Source organism: Oncorhynchus clarkii, unplaced genomic scaffold, assembly GCF_045791955.1.
Source record: "Oncorhynchus clarkii lewisi isolate Uvic-CL-2024 unplaced genomic scaffold, UVic_Ocla_1.0 unplaced_contig_11082_pilon_pilon, whole genome shotgun sequence".
NCBI lineage: Eukaryota > Metazoa > Chordata > Actinopteri > Salmoniformes > Salmonidae > Oncorhynchus > Oncorhynchus clarkii.
The window spans coordinates 274,874-299,761 of record NW_027260899.1 but is presented as its reverse complement, the minus strand read 5'-3'; the positions used below and the strand labels follow the sequence as shown (position 1 = coordinate 299,761).

At 43.6% G+C, this 24,888-nt stretch overlaps 1 protein-coding gene across 5 annotated transcripts in view; it reads right to left on the bottom strand.

The window, feature by feature from the left end:
• The window catches only part of LOC139402151 (BAR/IMD domain-containing adapter protein 2-like), a 143,648-nt gene that overhangs the window by 3,375 nt on the left and 115,385 nt on the right, over window positions 1-24,888 (bottom strand). Inside the window, exons 7-16 of one of the 5 annotated variants that reach the window (XR_011633235.1) lie at window positions 24,081-24,233; window positions 22,129-22,404; window positions 16,873-17,040; window positions 14,588-14,657; window positions 14,114-14,315; window positions 13,617-13,685; window positions 11,723-11,876; window positions 8,821-8,861; window positions 590-632; window positions 70-117 (exon numbers count right to left, since the gene is read on the bottom strand). Coding sequence is in view for 4 of the 5 variants with exons in the window: in XM_071146237.1 (XP_071002338.1) it covers window positions 3,758-3,851; window positions 8,821-8,861; window positions 11,723-11,876; window positions 13,617-13,685; window positions 14,114-14,315; window positions 14,588-14,657; window positions 16,873-17,040; window positions 22,129-22,404; window positions 24,081-24,233 (1,227 nt within the window). In the remaining variant the exon portion in view is untranslated. Of the gene's footprint in view, window positions 1-69; window positions 118-589; window positions 633-3,757; window positions 3,852-4,305; window positions 4,352-8,820; window positions 8,862-11,722; window positions 11,877-13,616; window positions 13,686-14,113; window positions 14,316-14,587; window positions 14,658-16,872; window positions 17,041-22,128; window positions 22,405-24,080; window positions 24,234-24,888 lie in introns of those variants that run through there. The other 4 variants (XM_071146236.1, XM_071146237.1, XM_071146235.1 and 1 more) reach the window with 4 other exon arrangements.

Here is a 24,888-nt window from a genome sequence, read left to right as displayed (position 1 = left end):
TGTTTAGTCTGGATAGAACACACATGGAAGACACTTAGGTCAAACCCTTAATCCCAACTCATCACCCACCCTAAGGTATTTATCTTCAGTCTTCTGTTTGGTAGATTATAGTGACCCCTATAGAAACCAGAAAGTACAATAACAGTAGCCAATCTCCACTGACTAAATACTTTTGTTTCTCAATGTGTGTCTGTAGTTATTATTTATAAAGTGAATGTTAGAGCCAGCATGCAGGCGAGAGCAAACAATGCTGTAGTGCTTATTATTGGAGTGAAGTGTTAAACATTTACTCAGAGTACAGAACAGACAGGCAGGGTTAGAAGGACTTAAAGAGTCTTCTGACACGTTTACCTCCATGGAAAAACATTATTTTGCAACCCAGGGCCTCCTGGATTGGCCGGAAGAAACCCCGCCTCAGGAAGGAAAGCCAATCAGAGAGGTCGAAGGTTGGAAAAGGAAAAAACAAAACAGGGATGTCCAGCACCTTACTGAAGCCAGACAGCCAATGACAGCCGAGAGAACCAGAGAGAGTGTGATTAGTTGGTTGGCTGAGTGAGTGAGCGAGCGGCGATGGAGGCTGGTGACTTACTGACGTCCTGTTCTTTCAGAACCGGGACATTTCTGGACCCAAACTGGAAGGTAAAGAAAACCCTTGGGTTTGACTGCCTTAGTGTGCATCCAAAAACTGCACCGTATTCCCTATGTAGTGCACTACGTTTGAGTGTACTATGTAGGGAATAGGGTGCATAAAGCTCATCTCTCATAGTGAAGTCATGCATAGTGAGGTCACAGTTCTTAAAGGCATTGGCACAGCTAGTTAGTCTGATGTCAGATGAACATACGTTAACTGATATAGGGTTCATTTCCCAGGCACAAATTAAACCTGGTATATGTCCACAACGGAACCCTATTCTCTATATAGTGCACTACTTTAGACCAGAGTCCTGATCAAAAGTAGCGCACTATAAAGGGATTAGGGTTCCATTTGGGAGGCAAACTATTCCTGGTTTAAAAATCATGGTTGCTTGAGAAATTATTTTTTTTGTTCCAAGACTACAGGATTCATCTGTGTCTGGGAAACCAGCTCTTTGGACTGGATCTGTGAAGAACGATGGAAGACTGACAATACACATTTTCATGCCCTCAACTTAGCCAAGTCACAGCCTGATGTTTGTCTGCAGAGATGATGTGTAAAAAGCCTAACCACAGAGCTGTCAATGGGACTTGTGTGGCTGCTATAGCACAGCACCTTCTCTACTACAGGTCTCCACAACCAGGGTACTAGGACTTTACACAGGGGGTACTAGGACTTTACACAGGGGGTACTAGGACTATATACAGGGGTTACTAGGACTATATACAGGGGTTACTAGGACTATACACAGGGGGTACTAGGACTATACACAGGGGGTACTAGGACTATACACAGGGAGTACTAGGATGTGTCCTATGGCTTCAGGCTATAACCCTAATACAACTGGAAGTTCAAACAAACCAGGATTATATTCACATGGCAGCAAAACTAGAGAAATACTGTCTGAAGAAGGAGAGGGGGCAGGAAGGAAAGGAGAGGAGGCAGGAAGGAAAGGAGAGGGGGCAGGAAGGAGAGGAGAGGGGGCAGGAAGGAAAGGAGAGGGGGCAGGAAGGAAAGGAGAGGGGGCAGGAAGGAAAGGAGAGGGGGCAGGAAGGAAAGGAGAGGGGGCAGGAAGGAAAGGAGAGGAGGCAGGAAGGAAAGGAGAGGGGGCAGGAAGGAAAGGAGAGGAGGCAGGAAGGAAAGGAGAGGAGGCAGGAAGGAAAGGAGAGGAGGCAGGAAGGAAAGGAGAGGGGGCAGGAAGGAAAGGAGAGGGGGCAGGAAGGAAAGGAGAGGAGGCAGGAAGGAAAGGAGAGGAGGCAGGAAGGAAAGGAGAGGGGGCAGGAAGGAGAGGAGAGGAGGCAGGAAGGAAAGGAGAGGGGGCAGGAAGGAGAGGAGAGGAGGCAGGAAGGAAAGGAGAGGGGGCAGGAAGGAAAGGAGAGGGGGCAGGAAGGAAAGAAGAGGAGGCAGGAAGGAAAGGAGAGAAGGCAGGAAGGGAAAGGAGGTAGGAAGGAAAGGAGAGGAACACATCTATAGTGCCATTCACAAACACACACATTCACCACACACACTGACACTCAAATGGTTCAAATCACATCATGATGACGTGGCGATCAGAGCTTGGTTGCTATGGGACGCCAGAGGTAGTGCATAGAGGATGAGGTGGACAGGGAGGGGTGAGGTGTGGACGATGCAGACGCCATGACAACAGACAATACTTCATATGTTTGGCCAGTACTGGTCCAAAACATACTGATGTCAATCAAAATAGAAAAAAATATTAAGTTAAATCATTTCAAATATATATATATTTTTTAAGTCATTAATTTGACAGAACAGATCTCTCCTCTGAACAAACTGTTTATTAATATATAGATATGTTTTATTTAGAATACTTTTTTTTGTAAAAAGTCACCATACATTCAATGTCAAAGTTCAATAGTATCACATTTTCTGATCATTGCGCCGTAGCATGCTCAAAGATAATGACTTTTTATATTATTCAAATCAATATTTTATATTTTTCTGGAAATCTTTTTTACAACAACACTTAACGCATTTTTTTCAAAGAAATGAAGACCAAAAAAAGGACATAATCACTCAGGACATACGATGATAATCATATTATTAAACATATTGTTTTGTACTTTCTTTCAACTAGATCACAGCAGTTGTGGAGAAAATTAGACAAAGGTCATGGAAGGTTCAAATGGTTGTAGAGGGGTCAATGATGACTGCCCCAACTGCTGAAAGAGCATATTCAGGGGTCAGAAAAGGTCCAAACGGAGCTCCATCAAGGACTATTTGAAGGAAAGTGAATATTTCAGACTGACCACTCATGGGATGGCTTGGAGGAGGTCCTAGAAAGGACTGGATGTATATAGTGTGATCTGAATTTGAAAGATATATTATTTATTTTGCACTGTGAAACATTTATTTCTATTTTTAACAAAATAATCATCTTGATTTTAAGAATCATAAAAAGAGAAAAATACGAAATTCGTCCTGGATGGTAATGATCCCCCAGACAAAAGTTGATAAAAACAAAAAGTTGATTCTTGCGTCAAATTTGAAAGGGGTGTCCAAGTTAAACTAAGATATTTATATTCCACAACCTAAGTTGCACATTTAAACTACCACAGAAAAAAAGGAACATTTCAGAAGTAAGGCATATTGACACCGTCGAGAAAAAAAGCCTCAAATCGACTTCAGCATTGACAGGTCACACCAGGCAATGAGTGCAGCGCCACATAGTGTATATCAAAGGAACAACAGACAGAATATCTGCACAGCCTCAATGAAAACAAAGGCTACGTCACAAACAGCACCTATTCCCCATAGAATGGGCCCTGGGCAAATGTACATAGGGAATAGGGTTCCATTTGACACATCCGAAGTCTCCATTATCATGTTGAGTCATTCCACGTGCTTTAGAAAAGCAGTTTTGTCCAGTTCAGTGGCTGAGTGAAGTACAATGACTGTATACAATGTTGATCTTTTTGGCACTTGTACCGTACAGGAACATGTCTTTTCAGATTTAACAAAATGACACAACCATGTACATGCATGAAAGTCAAAGACAAGCAGTGGCAAAGGCAGTCTCTTGTTTGAGATTGAGAGTTTAGTAGTGTCCATTTTGTCTCTCGCACGGACATTGATTAGATAGAGAAGTTCAAAGTTTAGAGTTCAGAGTGGGAAACGCTGCAAGCCGATTGGTGGACGGGCTTCTCCCTGGCTCTCCCTCTCAGCGCCCTCCTCATCCTCTACCCACCAACCGCCACTGTCACCGCCACCGACCCGAGGAAGGAAGGAGTGAAGGAGGGATCAAGGAGAGGAAGAAAGGACAGAAAGGAGGGATGAGACTTGGAGCTCTTCCACTTGGAGAAGGAGTGCGTGGAAGCAAGGGGGAGGAGGGGGGATACAGGGTGGAGACTGAGGGGGAGAGACAGGGAGGAGACTAACGGGGAGAGACAGGGAGGAGACTGAGGGGGAGAGACAGGGAGGAGACTGAGGGGGAGAGACAGGGAGGAGAGACAGGGAGGAGACTAAGGGGGAGAGACAGGGAGGAGACTAAGGGGAGAGACAGGGAGGAGACTAAGAGGGAGAGACTAAGGGGTGAGATTGAGGTGGAGAGACTAAGGGGTGAGATTGTTGGGAAGAGACTGAAAGGGGGGGGGGGGGGGGGGGAGAGAGGGGGCGGCCCCTGTGCTATCCGGTAGGGAGCTGTCTCTGTCTGTCTGTTCTCACACTGTCGAAATCAATTTGCCATCGGGATCAGAACTGTGGAACAAGGAACAAAGAGAAAGGAAGCTTGCCAGGTGGGAAGAGAAGAGACACACTTCGAGAGAAGATGGAGGGACAAGACAGCCACAAGGCAAGGAGGGCAGGCAGGCAGGGGTGGATTTGGGCGGAGCGGTGTAGGGAGGAGAGGGGTGCTGTACCATCAGTGTGTTTTGAGTGGATCAGTTTGAACAAGGCAAGGCACAGAATCACTCATCTTGATCACACAATGAGTAGTGATCAGTAGTTAGTTTAAGATCAGTGATTCTGCACAGTCAGACTGCAGTGTCATCCATCTCAAACACACACACACACGAGTAGCAAGTACTTCCCTCCCACCTAAACCTCCCACACCAAAACACACCTGGCTGCCATAGTTACCGAGATGGGACTCCCTTCATCAGGGTCATGTTCATTAGGACACACAAAACGCTTTGCAACAGACATTTGCATTTCTTATTGTACAAGTCCAGGTTCGTACCACTTGTTTGTCAGTTTTCCTCCATTTGGTAACCTAATGAACACAACCCAGGCCTCTATATCTATCTGAATATTAATGATGATAGAAAGAAAACAAACTTTTGAAGGGTAAAGAAATGGAATGTATTGATATTTAAATGTTTCACAGAATCACTTGTCTTTTTGAACAATATGCAAATTCAATCCAAGTAACCTAGAGGCCATTTGTGATGAGGTAATCCAAGTCATCTGGTTGGCAGTGGGGGTCTGGTGTAAGATGAGTTCAGTGCCTCTAGGGTGGAGACACCCTGGGCCTGTTAGATCTATAAATACAAGATCTGACCCAGAATCAGATATTCAGGAACAAAAGGAGTATGTGAAACGACCATAGACTTGGATAGACAGCTCAAGTGCAACGAAGCCTGTTTTAGCATGGACAGCTCCATTGAGGACATTCACCATTTTGAAGTAGTCAACTGGGTGGGACTTCCTATTGATTATGGAAGGATCACATAATTCTATCCAGGTCATCAGGAGGGATCAGCCAATGAATGATACTACGGAACAAACATCATAAATGGAGGCGGTTGTATGTAGCCAACCTTGGATTTATACCTGTTCAGACAACAGACTACAGGTGGCAGTGTTGATCATTTCAGTTTGTTAACCGACTGTCAATAGAAGAAGAAGATGAAATTGCCTTCTTTCTTTTAGAGGAAAACCCAAAAGCCATCTTTTGGTATTTGTTTCATTGGTCCATTGTTGGCATAGTCCCCAAAAAGTTGTTCATGTCAGCAAGATATGCAACTTAAAAAAAAACTGAAATCATCCCCATAAAATACAGCATCATATGATGGGTATGATTTCAGTTTTTTTAAAGTTACTTATGTTGAAAACTTGATTGTTGACAAGTAAAACATTTTTGGTACTACGTCAACAATGTACTAATGAAACAAATACCAAAAAGATCACTTTTGGGTGGAGTTTTCCTTTCAAGTGGAGAAATCCCTCAATGGTGCTACCAATGCTGTCACAGAAGCCATTATGGCAAAGATGCAAAAAAGAGCTCTCTATCAAACTCTATGTAGAAGCACTTGTAGCGCCAGACCAGAGCTCATCAGAGCTCCAGCCTCACCAAGCAGTGATGTCAACATGAGGTCAGAATGATGTCATTCGATATGTCAAAAGACACATACATACAAGTAAACACACACACACCTTCCCCATTGTCAGACAGACAGAAATAAATCAATCTCTTCGGATGAACCTAGGTTAACCCCTCCTCCCAGAGCAGTGGATCTGACTTCTGATTGGATTACAGAAACTAACTCTGTCCCAAATGAAACCCTATTCCACTTGGGATAGAGTCAGTTTGAGAGACAAACATTGACTCAGAAACAGTTGGAGAATAAACCTTCTAGACACTAGTTATATGAAATGCTGTTGTCATTAAATGACAAGTCAATATAGCAGCTATGGAGTCTGAGGAAAAAGCAAGCAAGACCCCAAAAGAGGAGAAATGAAAGCTTCCTCAGAGCTGGACATCCAAGACTGGTCTTATATAATATATGCCATTTAGCAGACACTTTTATCCAAAGCCTGAAGAGCTGCAGTGTCTCCAAGTTTGAACTCAAACTAAACAGCTAAACTTCCACATCAAAGCAATATTGGTCTTTAATGATCTACACTGAACAAAAATATAAACACAACATGTAAAGTGTTGGTCCCATGTTTCATGAGCTGAAATAGAAGTTCCCCCAATTTTTTCATACGCACAAAACAGCTTATTTCTCTCAAATTCTGTGCACAAATTTGTTTACCTCCCTGTTAGTGAGCATTTCTTTTTGCCAGGATAATCCATCCACCTGACAGGTGAGGCTTATCAAGAAGCTAATTAAACAGCCTTATCATTACACAGGTGCATCTTGTGCTGTTGACAATAAAAGGTCACTCTAAAATGTGCAGTCACACAACACAATGCTACAGATGTCCCAAAAGTTTTGAGGGAGTGTGAAATTGGCATGCTGACTGCAGGAATGTCCACAAGAGCTGTTGCCAGAGAATTGAATGTTCATTTCTCTACCATAAGCCGCGTCCAATGTTGTTTTGGAGTATTTGGCAGTACGTCCAACTGGCCTCACAACCACAGACCACGTGTAACCACAGACCACGTGTAACCACGCCAGCCCAGGACCTCCACATCCAGCTTCTTCACCTGCGGGATCGTCTGAGACCAGCCACCCAGACAGCTGATGAAACCGAGGCTTTGCACAACCGAAGAACTTCTGCAAAAACTGTCAGAAACCGTCTCAGGGAAGCTCATATGCATACTTGTAGTCCTAATTAGGGTCTTGACCTGACAGGCATCGTAACAGACTTCGCTGGCCAATGGCACACTGGAGAAGTGTGCTCTTCACAGATGAGTCCTGGTTTCAACTGTACCTGGCAGATTGCAGACATGATGTTGTGTAGGTGAGCGGTTGGCTGATGTCAACGTTGTGAACAGAGTGCCCCATGGTGGCGGAGGGGTTATGGTATGGGCAGGCATAAGCTAAGGACAACGAACAAAATTGCATTTTCCCCTACTGTTTTTTTTTAAGGTATCTCTGACCAACAGATGCGTAATCTGTATTCCCAGTCATGTGAAATCCATAGATTAGGGCCTAATGAATTTATTTCAATTGACTGATTTCCTTATGAACTGTAACTCATGTTGCGCTTATATTTTTGTTCATTGTAGTTTTATTTTTCCTCTCATATCCCAGTCTAGTCAGTGCTGTGTATTTATTTTTTTAAATTTGAATTTTTACCCCCTTTTTCTCCCCAATTTCGTGGTATCCAACTGTTAGTAGCTACTATCTTGTCTCATCACTACAACTCCCTACGGGCTCGGGAGAGACGAAGGTCGAAAGTCATACGTTCTCCGATACACAACCAACCAAGCCGCACTGCTTCTTGACACAGCGCGCATCCAACCCGGAAGCCAGCCGCACCAATGTGTCGGAGGGGAAACACCGTGCACCTGGCAACTTTGGTTAGCGCGCACTGCGCCCGGCCCGCCACAGTAGTTCACATTCATACTACATGGTGATCAGTCATTCATACCACTCAGTGTAACTACCAGGTCAGTACAGTAGTTCACATTCATACTACATGGTGATCAGTCATTCATACCACTCAGTGTAACTACCAGGTCAGTACAGTAGTTCACATTCATTCTACATGGTGATCAGTCATTCATACCACTCAGTGTAACTACCAGGTCAGTACAGTAGTTCACATTCATACTACATGGTGATCAGTCATTCATACCACTCAGTGTAACTACCAGGTCAGTACAGTAGTTCACATTCATTCTACATGGTGATCAGTCATTCATACCACTCAGTGTAACTACCAGGTCAGTACAGTAGTTCACATTCATTCTACATGGTGATCAGTCATTCATACCACTCAGTGTAACTACCAGGTCAGTACAGTAGTTCACATTCATACCACTCAGTGTAACTACCAGGTCAGTACAGTAGTTCACATTCATTCTACATGGTGATCAGTCATTCATACCACTCAGTGTAACTACCAGGTCAGTACAGTAGTTCACATTCATTCTACATGGTGATCAGTCATTCATACCACTCAGTGTAACTACCAGGTCAGTACAGTAGTTCACATTCATTCTACATGGTGATCAGTCATTCATACCACTCAGTGTAACTACCAGGTCAGTACAGTAGTTCACATTCATTCTACATGGTGATCAGTCATTCATACCACTCAGTGTAACTACCAGGTCAGTACAGTAGTTCACATTCATTCTACATGGTGATCAGTCATTCATACCACTCAGTGTAACTACCAGGTCAGTACAGTAGTTCACATTCATTCTACATGGTGATCAGTCATTCATACCACTCAGTGTAACTACCAGGTCAGTACAGTAGTTCACATTCATACCACTCAGTGTAACTACCAGGTCAGTAGTTCAGGGAGGTTGATAATAAGGTTCTTACCTTGCAGCAGCAAAGCGACTGTCATAGTCCTCAAGGGCAGGCTGAAATGGAAAAGAGCATTATCATGACACAGTTCATTCCTACATTATAACACTCCTTAACACACAGTTCATTCCTACATTATAACACTCCTTAACACACAGTTCATTCCTACATTAGAACACTCCTTAACACACAGTTCATTCCTACATTAGAACACTCCTTAACACACAGTTCATTCCTACATTAGAACACTCCTTAACACACAGTTCATTCCTACATTAGAACACTCCTTAACACACAGTTCATTCCTACATTAGAACACTCCTTAACACACAGTTCATTCCTACATTAGAACACTCCTTAACACACAGTTCATTCCTACATTAGAACACTCCTTAACACACAGTTCATTCCTACATTATAACACTCCTTAACACACAGTTCATTCCTACATTAGAACACTCCTTAACACACAGTTCATTCCTACATTATAACACTCCTTAACACACAGTTCATTCCTACATTAGAACACTCCTTAACACACAGTTCATTCCTACATTAGAACACTCCTTAACACACAGTTCATTCCTACATTAGAACACTCCTTAACACACAGTTCATTCCTACATTAGAACACTCCTTAACACACAGTTCATTCCTACATTAGAACACTCCTTAACACACAGTTCATTCCTACATTAGAACACTCCTTAACACACAGTTCATTCCTACATTAGAACACTCCTTAACACACAGTTCATTCCTACATTAGAACACTCCTTAACACACAGTTCATTCCTACATTAGAACACTCCTTAACACACAGTTCATTCCTACATTAGAACACTCCTTAACACACAGTTCATTCCTACATTAGAACACTCCTTAACACACAGTTCATTCCTACATTAGAACACTCCTTAACACACAGTTCATTCCTACATTAGAACACTCCTTAACACACAGTTCATTCCTACATTAGAACACTCCTTAACACACAGTTCATTCCTACATTATAACACTCCTTAACACACAGTTCATTCCTACATTAGAACACTCCTTAACACACAGTTCATTCCTACATTATAACACTCCTTAACACACAGTTCATTCCTACATTAGAACACTCCTTAACACACAGTTCATTCCTACATTAGAACACTCCTTAACACACAGTTCATTCCTACATTAGAACACTCCTTAACACACAGTTCATTCCTACATTAGAACACTCCTTAACACACAGTTCATTCCTACATTAGAACACTCCTTAACACACAGTTCATTCCTACATTAGAACACTCCTTAACACACAGTTCATTCCTACATTAGAACACTCCTTAACACACAGTTCATTCCTACATTAGAACACTCCTTAACACACAGTTCATTCCTACATTAGAACACTCCTTAACACACAGTTCATTCCTACATTAGAACACTCCTTAACACACAGTTCATTCCTACATTAGAACACTCCTTAACACACAGTTCATTCCTACATTAGAACACTCCTTAACACACAGTTCATTCCTACATTAGAACACTCCACAACACACAGTTTATTCTTACATTAGAACACTCCTTAACACACAGTTCATTCCTACATTAGAACACTCCTTAACACACAGTTCATTCCTACATTAGAACACTCCTTAACACACAGTTCATTCCTACATTAGAACACTCCTTAACACACAGCTCATTCCTAAATCTCACAAATCCTGCCGTTAATAGTTAACACCTTACAAAGATAACATTAGCATGGCCTAATGATACATCAATTACTGTGAGTAACTGTATTTTCATTTTACATTTTAAAAATTCATTTTAACTAGGAAAGTCAGTTAAGAACAAATTATTATTTACAATGACGGCCTACCCCAGGCCAAACCCTAACAACGCTGGGCCAATTGTGCGCCACCCTATGGGATTCCCAATCACAGCTGGTTGGGATAGTCTGGAATCGAACCAGGATCTGTAGTGATGCCTCTAGCACTGAGATGCAGTGCCTCGGACCGCTGCGCCACTCGGGAGCTACAAGTATGGTCGTGTATGATCATTCACACAGTGTCTATTTTATAGATGTACTGTCAGAAACTCTCATGTATAAAAGCAGTTATTGATAGAGAACCTCCAGCAGATGGCGCTAGAGCCACATTCCTACTCTATATCCCTGTGTTCTCCTGCAGTATTACTCCTTACAGTACATAGTGTTAACAGAACAATACAGCAAACTGACTGGAGTCCTCCAGATAGCCAATCAGACCAGACACCTCTACTCTCCAGACTGAATCAACCACAGTGAATTACTGGGAAGATGGTGTGTTCTGAGTGGGAGATTCTGTCTGGAGTCCTCCAGATAGCCAATCAGACCAGACACCTCTACTCTCCAGACTGAATCAACCACAGTGGATTACTGGGAAGATGGTGTGTTCTGAGTGGGAGATTCTGTCTGGAGTCCTCCAGATAGCCAATCAGACCAGACACCTCTACCCTCCAGACTGAATCAACCACAGTGGATTACTGGGAAGATGGTGTGTTCTGAGTGGGAGATTCTGTCTGGAGTCCTCCAGATAGCCAATCAGACCAGACACCTCTACCCTCCAGACTGAATCAACCACAGTGGATTACTGGGAAGATGGTGTGTTCTGAGTGGGAGATTCTGTCTGGAGTCCTCCAGATAGCCAATCAGACCAGACACCTCTACCCTCCAGACTGAATCAACCACAGTGGATTACTGGGAAGATGGTGTGTTCTGAGTGGGAGATTGTGTTTGTCGTGTGTCTTTAGAAGTATATGGCTGTCTGTTTCAGTTGTGTAGAGAAAATGGTGTAGGGCCGTGGCCTGGTGTGTGTCAGCGTCTATCCATCTGTGTGTCAGCATCTGTCCGACTGCGTGTTCGCTCACAAACACTGACCTGTGTGGTAAAGCCTGCCATGCTGTAGGGCCTGGGTCTGCTCTGTGCCAGGCTCTGTGCCAGCAGGCGGGCAGTCAGGCCGTAGTCGGGCATGGGCAGAGACATGTCGCTCTCCAGCAGGTTCCCGGTACTGCTGCTCTTCCCATGGTGCAGACTGGAGGGGACAGCGATCATTCAGCCAATCAAATCAATCTTTACTGAACGTGAAGAGATGGAACAACTACCTCTCCTCCTATTGTATTTATTCATTTATTTTGCTCCTTTTGCACCCCATTATTTCTATCTCTACTTTGCACATTCTTCCATTGCAAATCTACCATTCCAGTGTTTTACTTGCTATATTGTATTTACTTTGCCACCATGGCCTTTTTTTGCCTTTACCTCCCTTATCTCACCTCATTTGCTCACATTGTATATAGACTTATTTTTCTACTGTATTATTGACTGTATGTTTGTTTATTCCATGTGTAACTCTGTGTCGTTGTATGTGTCGAACTGCTTTGCTTTATCTTGGACAGGTCGCAATTGTAAATGAGAACTTGTTCTCAACTTGCATACCTGGTTAAATAAAGGTGAAATATATATATATATATATTTTAAATTGACATTATCATATTATTGTTCCAGCCTAAATGGTATAGTACTGGTTAGGATATTATCTACTTACTTCACCTGAATGGTGTAGTACTGGCTAGGATATTAGCTACTTACTTCACCTGAATGGTACAGTACTGGCTAGGATATTAGCTACTTACTTCACCTGAATGGTACAGTACTGGCTAGGATATTAGCTACTTACTTCACCTGAATGGTATAGTACTGGCTAGGATATTAGCTACTTACTTCACCTGAATGGTACAGTACTGGCTAGGATATTAGCTACTTACTTCACCTGAATGGTATAGTACTGGCTAGGATATTAGCTACTTACTTCACCTGAATGGTGTAGTACTGGCTAGGATATTATCTACTTACTTCACCTGAATGGTACAGTACTGGCTAGGATATTAGCTACTTACTTCACCTGAATGGTGTAGTACTGGCTAGGATATTATCTAATTACTTCACCTGAATGGTACAGTACTGGCTAGGATATTATCTACTTACTTCACCTGAATGGTGTAGTACTGGCTAGGATATTATCTACTTACTTCACCTGAATGGTACAGTACTGGCTAGGATATTATCTCCTTCCTTCACCTGAACTGTATAGTACTGGCTAGGATATTATCTCCTTCCTTCACCTGAATGGTGTAGTACTGGCTAGGATATTATCTCCTTACTTCACCTGAATGGTGTAGTACTGGCTAGGATATTATCTAATTACTTCACCTGAATGGTACAGTACTGGCTAGGATATTATCTACTTACTTCACCTGAGTGGTATAGTACTGGCTAGGATATTATCTCCTTACTTCACCTGAATGGTATAGTACTGGCTAGGATATTATCTCCTTCCTTCACCTGAATGGTGTAGTACTGGCTAGGATATTATCTCCTTCCTTCACCTGAATGGTGTAGTACTGGCTAGGATATTATCTCCTTCCTTCACCTGAATGGTATAGTACTGGCTAGGATATTATCTCCTTCCTTCACCTGAATGGTATAGTACTGGCTAGGATATTATCTCCTTACTTCACCTGAATGGTATAGTACTGGCTAGGACATTATCTACTTACTTCACCTGAATGGTATAGTACTGGCTAGGATATTATCTCCTTACTTCACCTGAATGGTATAGTACTGGCTAGGACATTATCTACTTACTTCACCTGAATGGTATAGTACTGGCTAGGATATTATCTCCTTACTTCACCTGAATGGTATAGTACTGGCTAGGACATTATCTACTTACTTCACCTGAACAGTACTGGCTAGGATATTATCTACTTACTTCACCTGGAGCTTCTCCTTCTCACTCTCTGGCAGCACCCGTGTGTAAGAGAAGGGGAACCAGCCACGCCTGAGGGGGGAAACAGGTAAAATTAGTTAAGATGAAGACGCACGCTGGAAACTACATTAGATCTGAATCCTCTTGAGATCTGCGGTTAACTCTGACTTCTGTGGAAATCACGCATTGATGTTTAACCAAAGACTTGCGCTAAATCCTCAGTTCTGAATGTCAGTCTACAGGTTAATATGCAGCACAGGAGGTTGGTGACACCTTCATTGGGGAGGACTGGCTCGTGGTAATGGCTGGAGCGGAGTAAGTGGAATGGTATCAAACACATTGTTTCCATGGTTTCCATGGTTTCCAGGTGTTTGATGCCATTCCATTGACTCCGTTCCAGACATTATTATGAGCCGTCCTCCCCTCAGCAGCCTCCATTGATATGTACTACTGAACACACAAGCTATCAGTCCATGTCTCTGTGACAGACAGACACTTACATCTTGTTCTTCTCGTTCTCCCCATAGTGCCATCCGTCACGGGCCTCTGGGACCAGCAGGGTGATGACGTCTCCCTCAGAGAAGCTGAGCAGGGTGCTGTTGTCTCCGGCCGCGTGGGAGAAGATGGCCTGGACACGGGCACGACCGTTCTTCTCCAGCCCCGCTGCCATGGAGCTAGACCTGGGCAGGGTACGGGTCTCACCTGGGGCCAGGGTGGAGAAGGGGGACATCAGTGTCACGCTACACAGCACAATGTGGCTCCTGGAAGAGTTTTTACTAAGGAAGATGCTATGTTAGGTGCTAACTTGGTTACTAAGACTAGCTGATTCACAACGTCATTGTTATTCCTATCTGCTTTGAGGAGATTAACCTGTTTACGTGACGCTGGCAGTATACGGTTCTCTTACCAGACAGTAACGTAACAGAATACAGTTATCTGCCAGAGACTAGCAGTGTTAGCTTAAGTTCTCTTACCAACAGAGGTCTTGTTCTTGGCAGGCTGAGGCCTGCGGACGGGCAGGGTATTGGAGTAGTGCTCACTGACCTGCATAGAGATACATGCATTACCTGTATATTATCTACATGACCTGTATATTATCTACATGACCTGTATATTATCTACATACAGTGTGTGTGTGTGAGATATATACAGTGCCTTGCGAAAGTATTCGCCCCCCTTGAACTTTGCGACCTTTTGCCACATTTCAGGCTTCAAACATAAAGATATAAAACTGTATTTTTTTGTGAAGAATCAACAACAAGTGGGACACAATCATGAAGTGGAATGACATTTATTGGATATTTCAAACTTTTTTAACAAATCAAAAACTGAAAAATTGGGCGTGCTAAATTATTCAGCCCCTTTACTTTCAGTGCAGCAAACTCTCTCCAGAAGTTCACTGAGGATCTCTGAATGATCCAATGTTGACCTAAATGACTAATGATGATAAATACAATCCACCTGTGTGTAATCAAGTCTCCGTATAAATGCACCTGCACTGTGATAGTCTCAGAGGTCTGTTAAAAGCGCAGAGAGCATCATGAAGAACAAGGAACACACCAGGCAGGTCCGAGATACTGTTGTGAAGAAGTTTAAAGCCGGATTTGGATACAAAAAGATTTCCCAAGCTTTAAACATCCCAAGGAGCACTGTGCAAGCGATAATATTGAAATGGAAGGAGTATCAGACCACTGCAAATCTACCAAGACCTGGCCGTCCCTCTAAACTTTCAGCTCATACAAGGAGAAGACTGATCAGAGATGCAGCCAAGAGGCCCATGATCACTCTGGATGAACTGCAGAGATCTACAGCTGAGGTGGGAGACTCTGTCCATAGGACAACAATCAGTCGTATATTGCACAAATCTGGCCTTTATGGAAGAGTGGCAAGAAGAAAGCCATTTCTTAAAGATATCCATAAAAAGTGTTGTTTAAAGTTTGCCACAAGCCACCTGGGAGACACACCAAACATGTGGAAGAAGGTGCTCTGGTCAGATGAAACCAAAATTGAACTTTTTGGCAACAATGCCAAACGTTATGTTTGGCGTAAAAGCAACACAGCTGAACACACCATCCCCACTGTCAAACATGGTGGTGGCAGCATCATGGTTTGGGCCTGCTTTTCTTCAGCAGGGACAGGGAAGATGGTTAAAATTGATGGGAAGATGGATGGAGCCAAATACAGGACCATTCTGGAAGAAAACCTGATGGAGTCTGCAAAAGACCTGAGACTGGGACGGAGATTTGTCTTCCAAAAGACAATGATCCAAAACATAAAGCAAAATCTACAATGGAATGGTTCAAAAATAAACATATCCAGGTGTTAGAATGGCCAAGTCAAAGTCCAGACCTGAATCTAATCGAGAATCTGTGGAAAGAACTGAAAACTGCTGTTCACAAATGCTCTCCATCCAACCTCACTGAGCTCGAGCTGTTTTGCAAGGAGGAATGGGAAAAAATGTCAGTCTCTCGATGTGCAAAACTGATAGAGACATACCCCAAGCGACTTACAGCTGTAATCGCAGCAAAAGGTGGCGCTACAAAGTATTAACTTAAGGGGGCTGAATAATTTTGCACGCCCAATTTTTCAGTTTTTGATTTGTTAAAAAAGTTTGAAATATCCAATAAATGTCGTTCCACTTCATGATTGTGTCCCACTTGTTGTTGATTCTTCACAAAAAAATACAGTTTTATATCTTTATGTTTGAAACCTGAAATGTGGCAAAAGGTCGCAAAGTTCAAGGGGGCCGAATACTTTCGCAAGGCACTGTGTGTGTGTGTGTGTGTGTGTGTATATATATATATATATATATATATATATATATATATATATATATATGCTCAGTAGACAGTTTATTAGGTACACTACCCCGTTCATGAAAATATATCACTCCTACAGACAGTGAGTCACGTAGCTGTGGCTTGCTTTATAAAGCAGGCAGGCAGGCATCGAGGCATTCAGTTACTGTTCAATTGAACGTTAGAATGGGCAAAAACAAAGTGACCTAAGCGATCACCAATCACATAGAACGCTTCTCAACCAATCACATTGCTTGTTTTGACCCAGTGTAGAAACAACAGTTACAGAAACATCTGCATCCACTTGAATATTAACAGACACACATTTACATAACATTTTAGCATTAGCAGACACTAAGATGGATCCCTGGAGGATATCAATTTTAAATTCCCATCGCCAAGCAATTGTACAATATACTACCGGTATATACTATCTATGTAATTCTGTGTTCTGTGCTGACCTGTCTCTGGGTGGGGGCCTGTCCCTGGGGTAGGGAAGGGGCCTGGGGGGAGGAGGGTCTTCCTTGGAGCTGGGAGACTGACACCCCCCCCTCTGTCCAGTACTCTTCCTCTCCGTGGAGTCCTGTCGTACCGTTCACCATGGACATCCCATCTGAACCCATCAGCCTCTGGAAACATGGAATATATACATTCAGAAACATGCACTACAGCAGGGATCATCAACTAGATTTAGCTGCAGGCAACAACAAAAAAATGATTGAGCGCATGATCGGTGGGCCGGAACATGATCATTTGTAGACTGTAAATTTGACGGGCCACCAGTTGGGGAACTGTGCACTACATGACACATTAACAACAGTAGTATACCGTACATACATTCATATTTGGTCTGGTATCTATAGTGTGTGTGGGAGAAGCTACAGTATATCCATATACAGTCTGGTATCTATAGTGTGTGTGGGAGAAGCTACAGTATATCCATATACAGTCTGGTATCTATAGTGTGTGTGGGAGAAGCTACAGTATATCCATATACAGTCTGGTATCTATAGTGTGTGGGAGAAGCTACAGTATATCCATATACAGTCTGGTATCTATAGTGTGTGTAGGTTGTGTAGGAGAAGCTACAGTATATCCATATACAGTCTGGTATCTATAGTGTGTGTAGGTTGTGTGGGAGAAGCTACAGTATATCCATATACAGTCTGGTATCTATAGTGTGTGTGGGAGAAGCTACAGTATATCCATATACAGTCTGGTATCTATAGTGTGTGTAGGTTGTGTGGGAGAAGCTACAGTATATCCATATACAGTCTGGTATCTATAGTGTGTATAGGAGAAGCTACAGTATATCCATATACGGTCTGGTATCTATAGTGTGTGTAGGAGAAGCTACAGTATATCCATATACAGTCTGGTATCTATAGTGTGTGTAGGTTGTGTGGGAGAAGCTACAGTATATCCATATACAGTCTGGTATCTATAGTGTGTGTAGGAGAAGCTACAGTATATCCATATACAGTCTGGTATCTATAGTGTGTGTAGGAGAAGCTACAGTATATCCATATACAGTCTGGTATCTATAGTGTGTGTAGGTTGTGTAGGAGAAGCTACAGTATATCCATATACAGTCTGGTATCTATAGTGTGTGTAGGTTGTGTAGGAGAAGTTACAGTATATCCATATACAGTCTGGTATCTATAGTGTGTGTAGGAGAAGCTACAGTATATCCATATACAGTCTGGTATCTATAGTGTGTGTAGGTTGTGTGGGAGAAGCTACAGTATATCCATATACAGTCTGGTATCTATAGTGTGTGTGGGAGAAGCTACAGTATATCCATATACAGTCTGGTATCTATAGTGTGTGTGGGAGAAGCTACAGTATATCCATATACAGTCTTGCGTTCAATGTTTCGTCTAGAACAGGGACAGGCTACTTTGATGGGGGTGGGGCCAAATCAAATCTGATGGGGGTGGGGCCAAATCAAATCTGATGGGGGTGGGGCCAAATCAAATATGATGGGGGTGGGGCCAAATCAAATCTGATGGGGGTGGGGCCAAATCAAATCTGATGGGGGTGGGGCCAAATCAAATCTGATGGGGGTGGGGCCAAATCAAATCTGATGGGGGTGGGGCCAAATCAAATCTGATGGGGGTGGGGCCAAATCAAATCTGATGGGGGTGGGGCCAAATCAAATCTGATGGGGGTGGGGCCAAATCAAATCTGATGGGGGTGGGGCCAAATCAAATCTGATGGGGGTGGGGCCAAATCAAATATGATGGGGGTGGGGCCAAATCAAATATGATGGGGGTACCCGCATCCGTACCTGCACCCACACCCGCACTAACACACCCGCACCCACCTCCGCACCCACACATGCAGCAACTATGTGAGCAAAACATTTTAGCGGCCCCCCTCTTGACAGCAGAGAGAACTTTTAGAGGTAATTTCCTGCCATTCTTCATCTTCTGCCATGGAGCACAGAGACGATTTAACCAGTTTGTTGACTGACTTCCTGTTGGTTTATTCAGAAAGTGAAATGATGGATAAAAGCTTTTGGCAAAGATCCAGTTAGAGAATGAATATTCAGACAGAGGTGTTGTTCATAGGTCATATGTAAGCCTCCACTTCTCATCTTACAACACGAGTTTAATACCTAATTAATAAGCTGCATCATTAAAAGTGTAACATGTAAATGAGTAGTTTAGCTTCCCCACCGAGGGCCAGAAGTCCCTGGCTACAGGCTGATTTAGTCTGTTTACTCAGGAAGCAGAGACAATTTATTCACACACACACACACTCGCCTGAAATCCAAGCTTAAATTAAGAGTATCAATTCATTTGTTGTAATTAGGTGTGTATTCTCTACATTTCTTATATACTCATATTATTATTAGCCCTTAAACGACTTAAACTATTCAAACGAAATCAATGTCCAGACTGCCCCAACTCGGGTTGCTTGAAGAAATATTTTGGGTAGCATTTATACTTTTTAAAACTATAACAATATTTAAATGAGCTCCTAATGCATTTCAAATGGGGAGGAAACGGGCCATAGACTTGATAAAATATGTCATTTCTATTCATCTCCTCTTTCCCCGTTTAAACTGTCAACTCCAAACTGACCCCAATTAGATTCATCTCCTCTTTCCCCGTTTAAACTGTCAACTCCAAACTGACCCCAATTAGATTCATCTCCTCTTTCCCCGTTTAAACTGTCAACTCCAAACTGACCCCAATTAGATTCATCTCCTCTTTCCCCGTTTAAACTGTCAACTCCAAACTGACCCCAATTAGATTCATCTCCTCTTTCCCCGTTTAAACTGTCAACTCCAAACTGACCCCAATTAGATTCATTGCATTCAGTTTATACTTCATGAAACCATTTTTAAAATGTCAATAAAAGCTCCATAGGCTTGAATGGGAGGTATTTGGATTTGACTCTGCTCTTAAACCGTTTAAGAGATCAATGTCAAACTAATGTTTGTTCAGAGATGTTCAGACTGACCCAACTTAAATCTGCACGCATTCAGATTTAATACGGTTTATATATTTTTCAAATATAAGCATTTAAAACGTGCCTACATTTACATGGGTTTGAATGAGAACCACAGTAATACAGTGGTAGGTATTTAAAATGGTCCTGCTCCTTGGCCAAATAAGCTATAGGCACCAAAACCAACTTTCACAGGTACAGGCTATCAGTCAATCAATTGATCATTCACAAGTTAGCGTGCACACCACATTTTCTTCAGGATATGTACTTCTAGAGTTCTGTTAGAGTCTGTTCTGTCGTCTTCAAAGATATTGTATGCTTCCATGTGCTTCATATATTTGACACCTTTAACTGCTCTGACTCCTTTACCGCTTACCGCTCTGACACCTTTTACCGCTCTGACACCTTTTACCGTTCTGACACCTTTTACCGCTCTGACACCTTTTACCGCTCTGACACCTTTTACCGTTCTGACACCTTTTACCGCTCTGACACCTTTTACCGTTCTGACACCTTTACCGCTCTGACTCCTTTAACTGCTCTGACTCCTTTAACTGCTCTGACTCCTTTAACTGCTCTGACTCCTTTAACTTCTCTGACTCCTTTACCTCTCTGACTCCTTTACCGCTCTGACTCCTTTACCGCTCTGACTCCTTTACCGCTCTGACTCCTTTACCGCTCTGACTCCTTTACCGCTCTGACTCCTTTACCGCTCTGACTCCTTTACCGCTCTGACTCCTTTACCGCTCTGACTCCTTTACCGCTCTGACACCTTTACCGCTCTGACTCCTTTACCGCTCTGACACCTTTACCGCTCTGACGCCTTTACCTATCTGATTGCATTAAACCTCTTATTTTGTATATAACTGCCTTAATGTTGCTGGACCCCAGGAAGAGTAGCTGCTGTCTTGGCAGGAACTAATGGGGATCCATAATAAACCCCAGGAAGAGTAGCTGCTGTCTTGGCAGGAACTAATGGGGATCCATAATAAACCCCAGGAAGAGTAGCTGCTGTCTTGGCAGGAACTAATGGGGATCCATAATAAACCCCAGGAAGAGTAGCTGCTGTCTTGGCAGGAACTAATGGGGATCCATAATAAACCCCAGGAAGAGTAGCTGCTGTCTTGGCAGGAACTAATGGGGATCCATAATAAACCCCAGGAAGAGTAGCTGCTGTCTTGGCAGGAACTAATGGGGATCCATAATAAACCCCAGGAAGAGTAGCTGCTGTCTTGGCAGGAACTAATGGGGATCCATAATAAACCCCAGGAAGAGTAGCTGCTGTCTTGGCAGGAACTAAATGGGGATCCATAATAAACCCCAGGAAGAGTAGCTGCTGTCTTGGCAGGAACTAATGGGGATCCATAATAAACCCCAGGAAGAGTAGCTGCTGTCTTGGCAGGAACTAATGGGGATCCATAATAAACCCCAGGAAGAGTAGCTGCTGTCTTGGCAGGAACTAATGGGGATCCATAATAAACCCCAGGAAGAGTAGCTGCTGTCTTGGCAGGAACTAATGGGGATCCATAATAAACCCCAGGAAGAGTAGCTGCTGTCTTGGCAGGAACTAATGGGGATCCATAATAAACCCCAGGAAGAGTAGCTGCTGTCTTGGCAGGAACTAATGGGGATCCATAATAAACCCCAGGAAGAGTAGCTGCTGTCTTGGCAGGAACTAATGGGGATCCATAATAAACCCCAGGAAGAGTAGCTGCTGTCTTGGCAGGAACTAATGGGGATCCATAATAAACCCCAGGAAGAGTAGCTGCTGTCTTGGCAGGAACTAATGGGGATCCATAATAAACCCCAGGAAGAGTAGCTGCTGTCTTGGCAGGAACTAATGGGGATCCATAATAAACCCCAGGAAGAGTAGCTGCTGTCTTGGTAGGAACTAATGGGGATCCATAATAAACCCCAGGAAGAGTAGCTGCTGCTTTGGTAGGAACTAATAAAAACCAATACAATTCACAGCTGAATATTAATATTCCCAACACCTACAGAGTGAGAGAAACCTTCCCCAGACATCAACATTACCAGCCCGCTCACCCAGACCCACCACTCACCGCCTGGTGCCCCAGACCCACCACACACCGCCTGGTGCCCCAGACCCACCACACACCGCCTGGTGCCCCAGACCCACCACACACCGCCTGGTGCCCCAGACCCACCACTCACCGCCTGGTGCTCCAGACCCACCACTCACCGCCTGGTGCTCCAGACCCACCACACACCGCCTGGTGCCCCAGCCCAATACTCACCGCCTGGTGCCCCAGCCCACCACCCATGAAGACAGCCAGTTCTGGGGGGACAGGGAGTGGCTGAGCCCCGGGGATGGGGTCAGAGATGACCAGGTTGGACAGGTTAGACTTGGAGGTGTTCAGGGGGCTGGATCCCCCCATGGTCAGGGAAGCGGTGCCCGTGCTGGACCCGGAGCCCATCTGCTGGGCTAGGAGCATGGCCCGCTCTGGTAGCTTGTTGGGGTCTGAACAAGCCTGCTGCCATACTGGGATCTTCTGGGTCAGCAGGTCTTTACCCTGGACAGATAGAGATCAATCAATAAGTCAACACACACCAGATGAGTCTATAGACAACAGTCATTGATTAGTGTAACACGTGGAAGCTGTAACACATGACTACGATTTAGAGATCTACTTCTCTAGAGATGGAAGCTATAACACACGACTAAGATTTAGAGATCCACTTCTTTAGATCCTTGTCGTCTTGACTACAACGTCTGCCACAGCAAGCTCTTCTGATCTAACACACATCATTTGATTTGATTTGATTTTGATTTGATTTGATTTGACATCATCACCTTGAAGATCTCCAGTCATCTTTCATGGTAACTTTCACTCTCCCTCCAACATTCCTGTTCTGTTCCTCTCTTATATTCCCTCTCTCTCTGGGTTCCAAATGGCTTTCTATTCCCACCCTACTTTGTATGGGCTCTGGGCAAAACTAGTGCACTATGTAGGGAATAGGGTGCCATTTAAGAGATAGCCTCTATTAAGCCCCATTCATCCCAGAGAGCAGAGCAGCTTCCCTGTGTGTCCCTGTGTGTGTGTGTGTGTGTCCCGGTGTGTGTCCGTGTGTGTGTGTCCGTGTGTGTGTGTGTGTGTGTGTGTGTGTGTGTGTGTGTGTCCCTGTGTGTGTGTGTCCCTGTGTGTGTGTGTGTCCCTGTGTGTGTGTGTGTCCCTGTGTGTCCGTGTGTGTGTGTGTGTGCGTGTGTGTGTCCCTGTGTGTCCGTGTGTGTGTGTCCCTGTGTGTGTGTGTCCCTGTGTGTGTGTGTGTAGAACCAACCAGGCTGCACCAGACCACAACCTAGATGCTTCGCTGCGGCAGCTGTACTCTCACTCTCTCGCCAGTCTCTCTTACTCTCTCCAGTCTCTCTCTCTTTCGCCTCTCTCGGAGAGGACTCTTCAGCACAGCCTTTGAGCTCTTCCCACACACACACACCCCCGTGCTGATTAAACCACTGGACTCCATGTTCTAGAAATGGTCAGCAGCAGTGTGTGTGTTTGTACGTACTTGTCGCCCCGTCCGCCACACACACACACACACACCCTCCCTCCTTAGTGATCCCAGGAGACAGCTGCACTAACACCCACCCATCCACCCACACCTGTACAACCTCTTTACATATCCTCCTCTCCATGACGTTTCTCAGGAAATACGGTATTATTCATATGCAGCAATGAAATAGACTATGAATATTATATCAACTGGATCTATCATGAAGCCACAACATCTCCTAACAGCCTGTCATATATTATGTCCCAAATGGTAACCTTTCAAAGAGGGCCCTGGTCTAATGTAGTGCACTACATAGGGAATAGGGTGCCATTTGGGATGATACCTTAATCGGTTTTGTCAAATAGAGTTGTGATGAGATGACCCCAAGCCAAGGTCACAGAGTTATATACACACACACACATACACATATATATATATATATATATATATATATATATATATATATATATATATATATATATATATATATATATATATATACATATACATTATATTACAGAGAAGTATAGGCTTATCATTCAGTTATATGACCATTATAAACATCAGAAAATATTACTGATTACGCCATTGAGACAGACAGATACCAAACCCATGCATTTTACATTGCCACCTGGACAACAACCCCCCCCCCCCACACACACAACCACCCCACAGAGCCAGTTGTGTTAACCCTTACCTTGCCGTGGTAGGCGCTGCTGTTCTTGGCCACAGCACACTGTCTGTCCACCAGGAAACAGTACCTCCTGCGCTCCTCAGACAGAGCAGTCTTGTAGCCCTCTGCTATGAAGGTGTCCAGTTCACTCTGCTTACTACTGATGGTCTCCACAAACTACAGGACAAAACAGAGGAGACAAGAGGTGAGACAGTGGCCCTCCAAAACACACCTTTAGATGTTAGGACAAAACACTAAGTCCATGTAAACTGTGTTGTAAACAGCCATTGTGCCCCTGTGTGTGTTGATAATGAACTCCGTAATAACAGTGTCAGGTCTGTCGGTGTGTTGATAATGAACTCAGTAATAACAGTGTCAGGTCTGTCGGTGTGTTGATAATGAACTCAGTAATAACAGTGTCAGGCCTGTCTGTGTGTTGATAATGAACTCCGTAATAACAGTGGCAGGTCTGTCGGTGTGTTGATAATGAACTCCGTAATAACAGTGGCAGGTCTGTCTGTGTGTTGATAATGAACTCCGTAATAACAGTGGCAGGTCTGTCTGTGTGTTGATAATGAACTCCGTAATAACAGTGTCAGGTCTGTCTGTGTGTTGATAATGAACTCCGTAATAACAGTCTGGCAGGTCTGTCTGTGTGTTGATAATGAACTCCGTAATAACAGTGTCAGGTCTGTCGGTGTGTTGATAATGAACTCCGTAATAACAGTGTCAGGTCTGTCTGTGTGTTGATAATGAACTCAGTAATAACAGTGGCAGGTCTGTCTGTGTGTTGATAATGAACTTCATAATAACAGTGGCATTCCCATGTGAG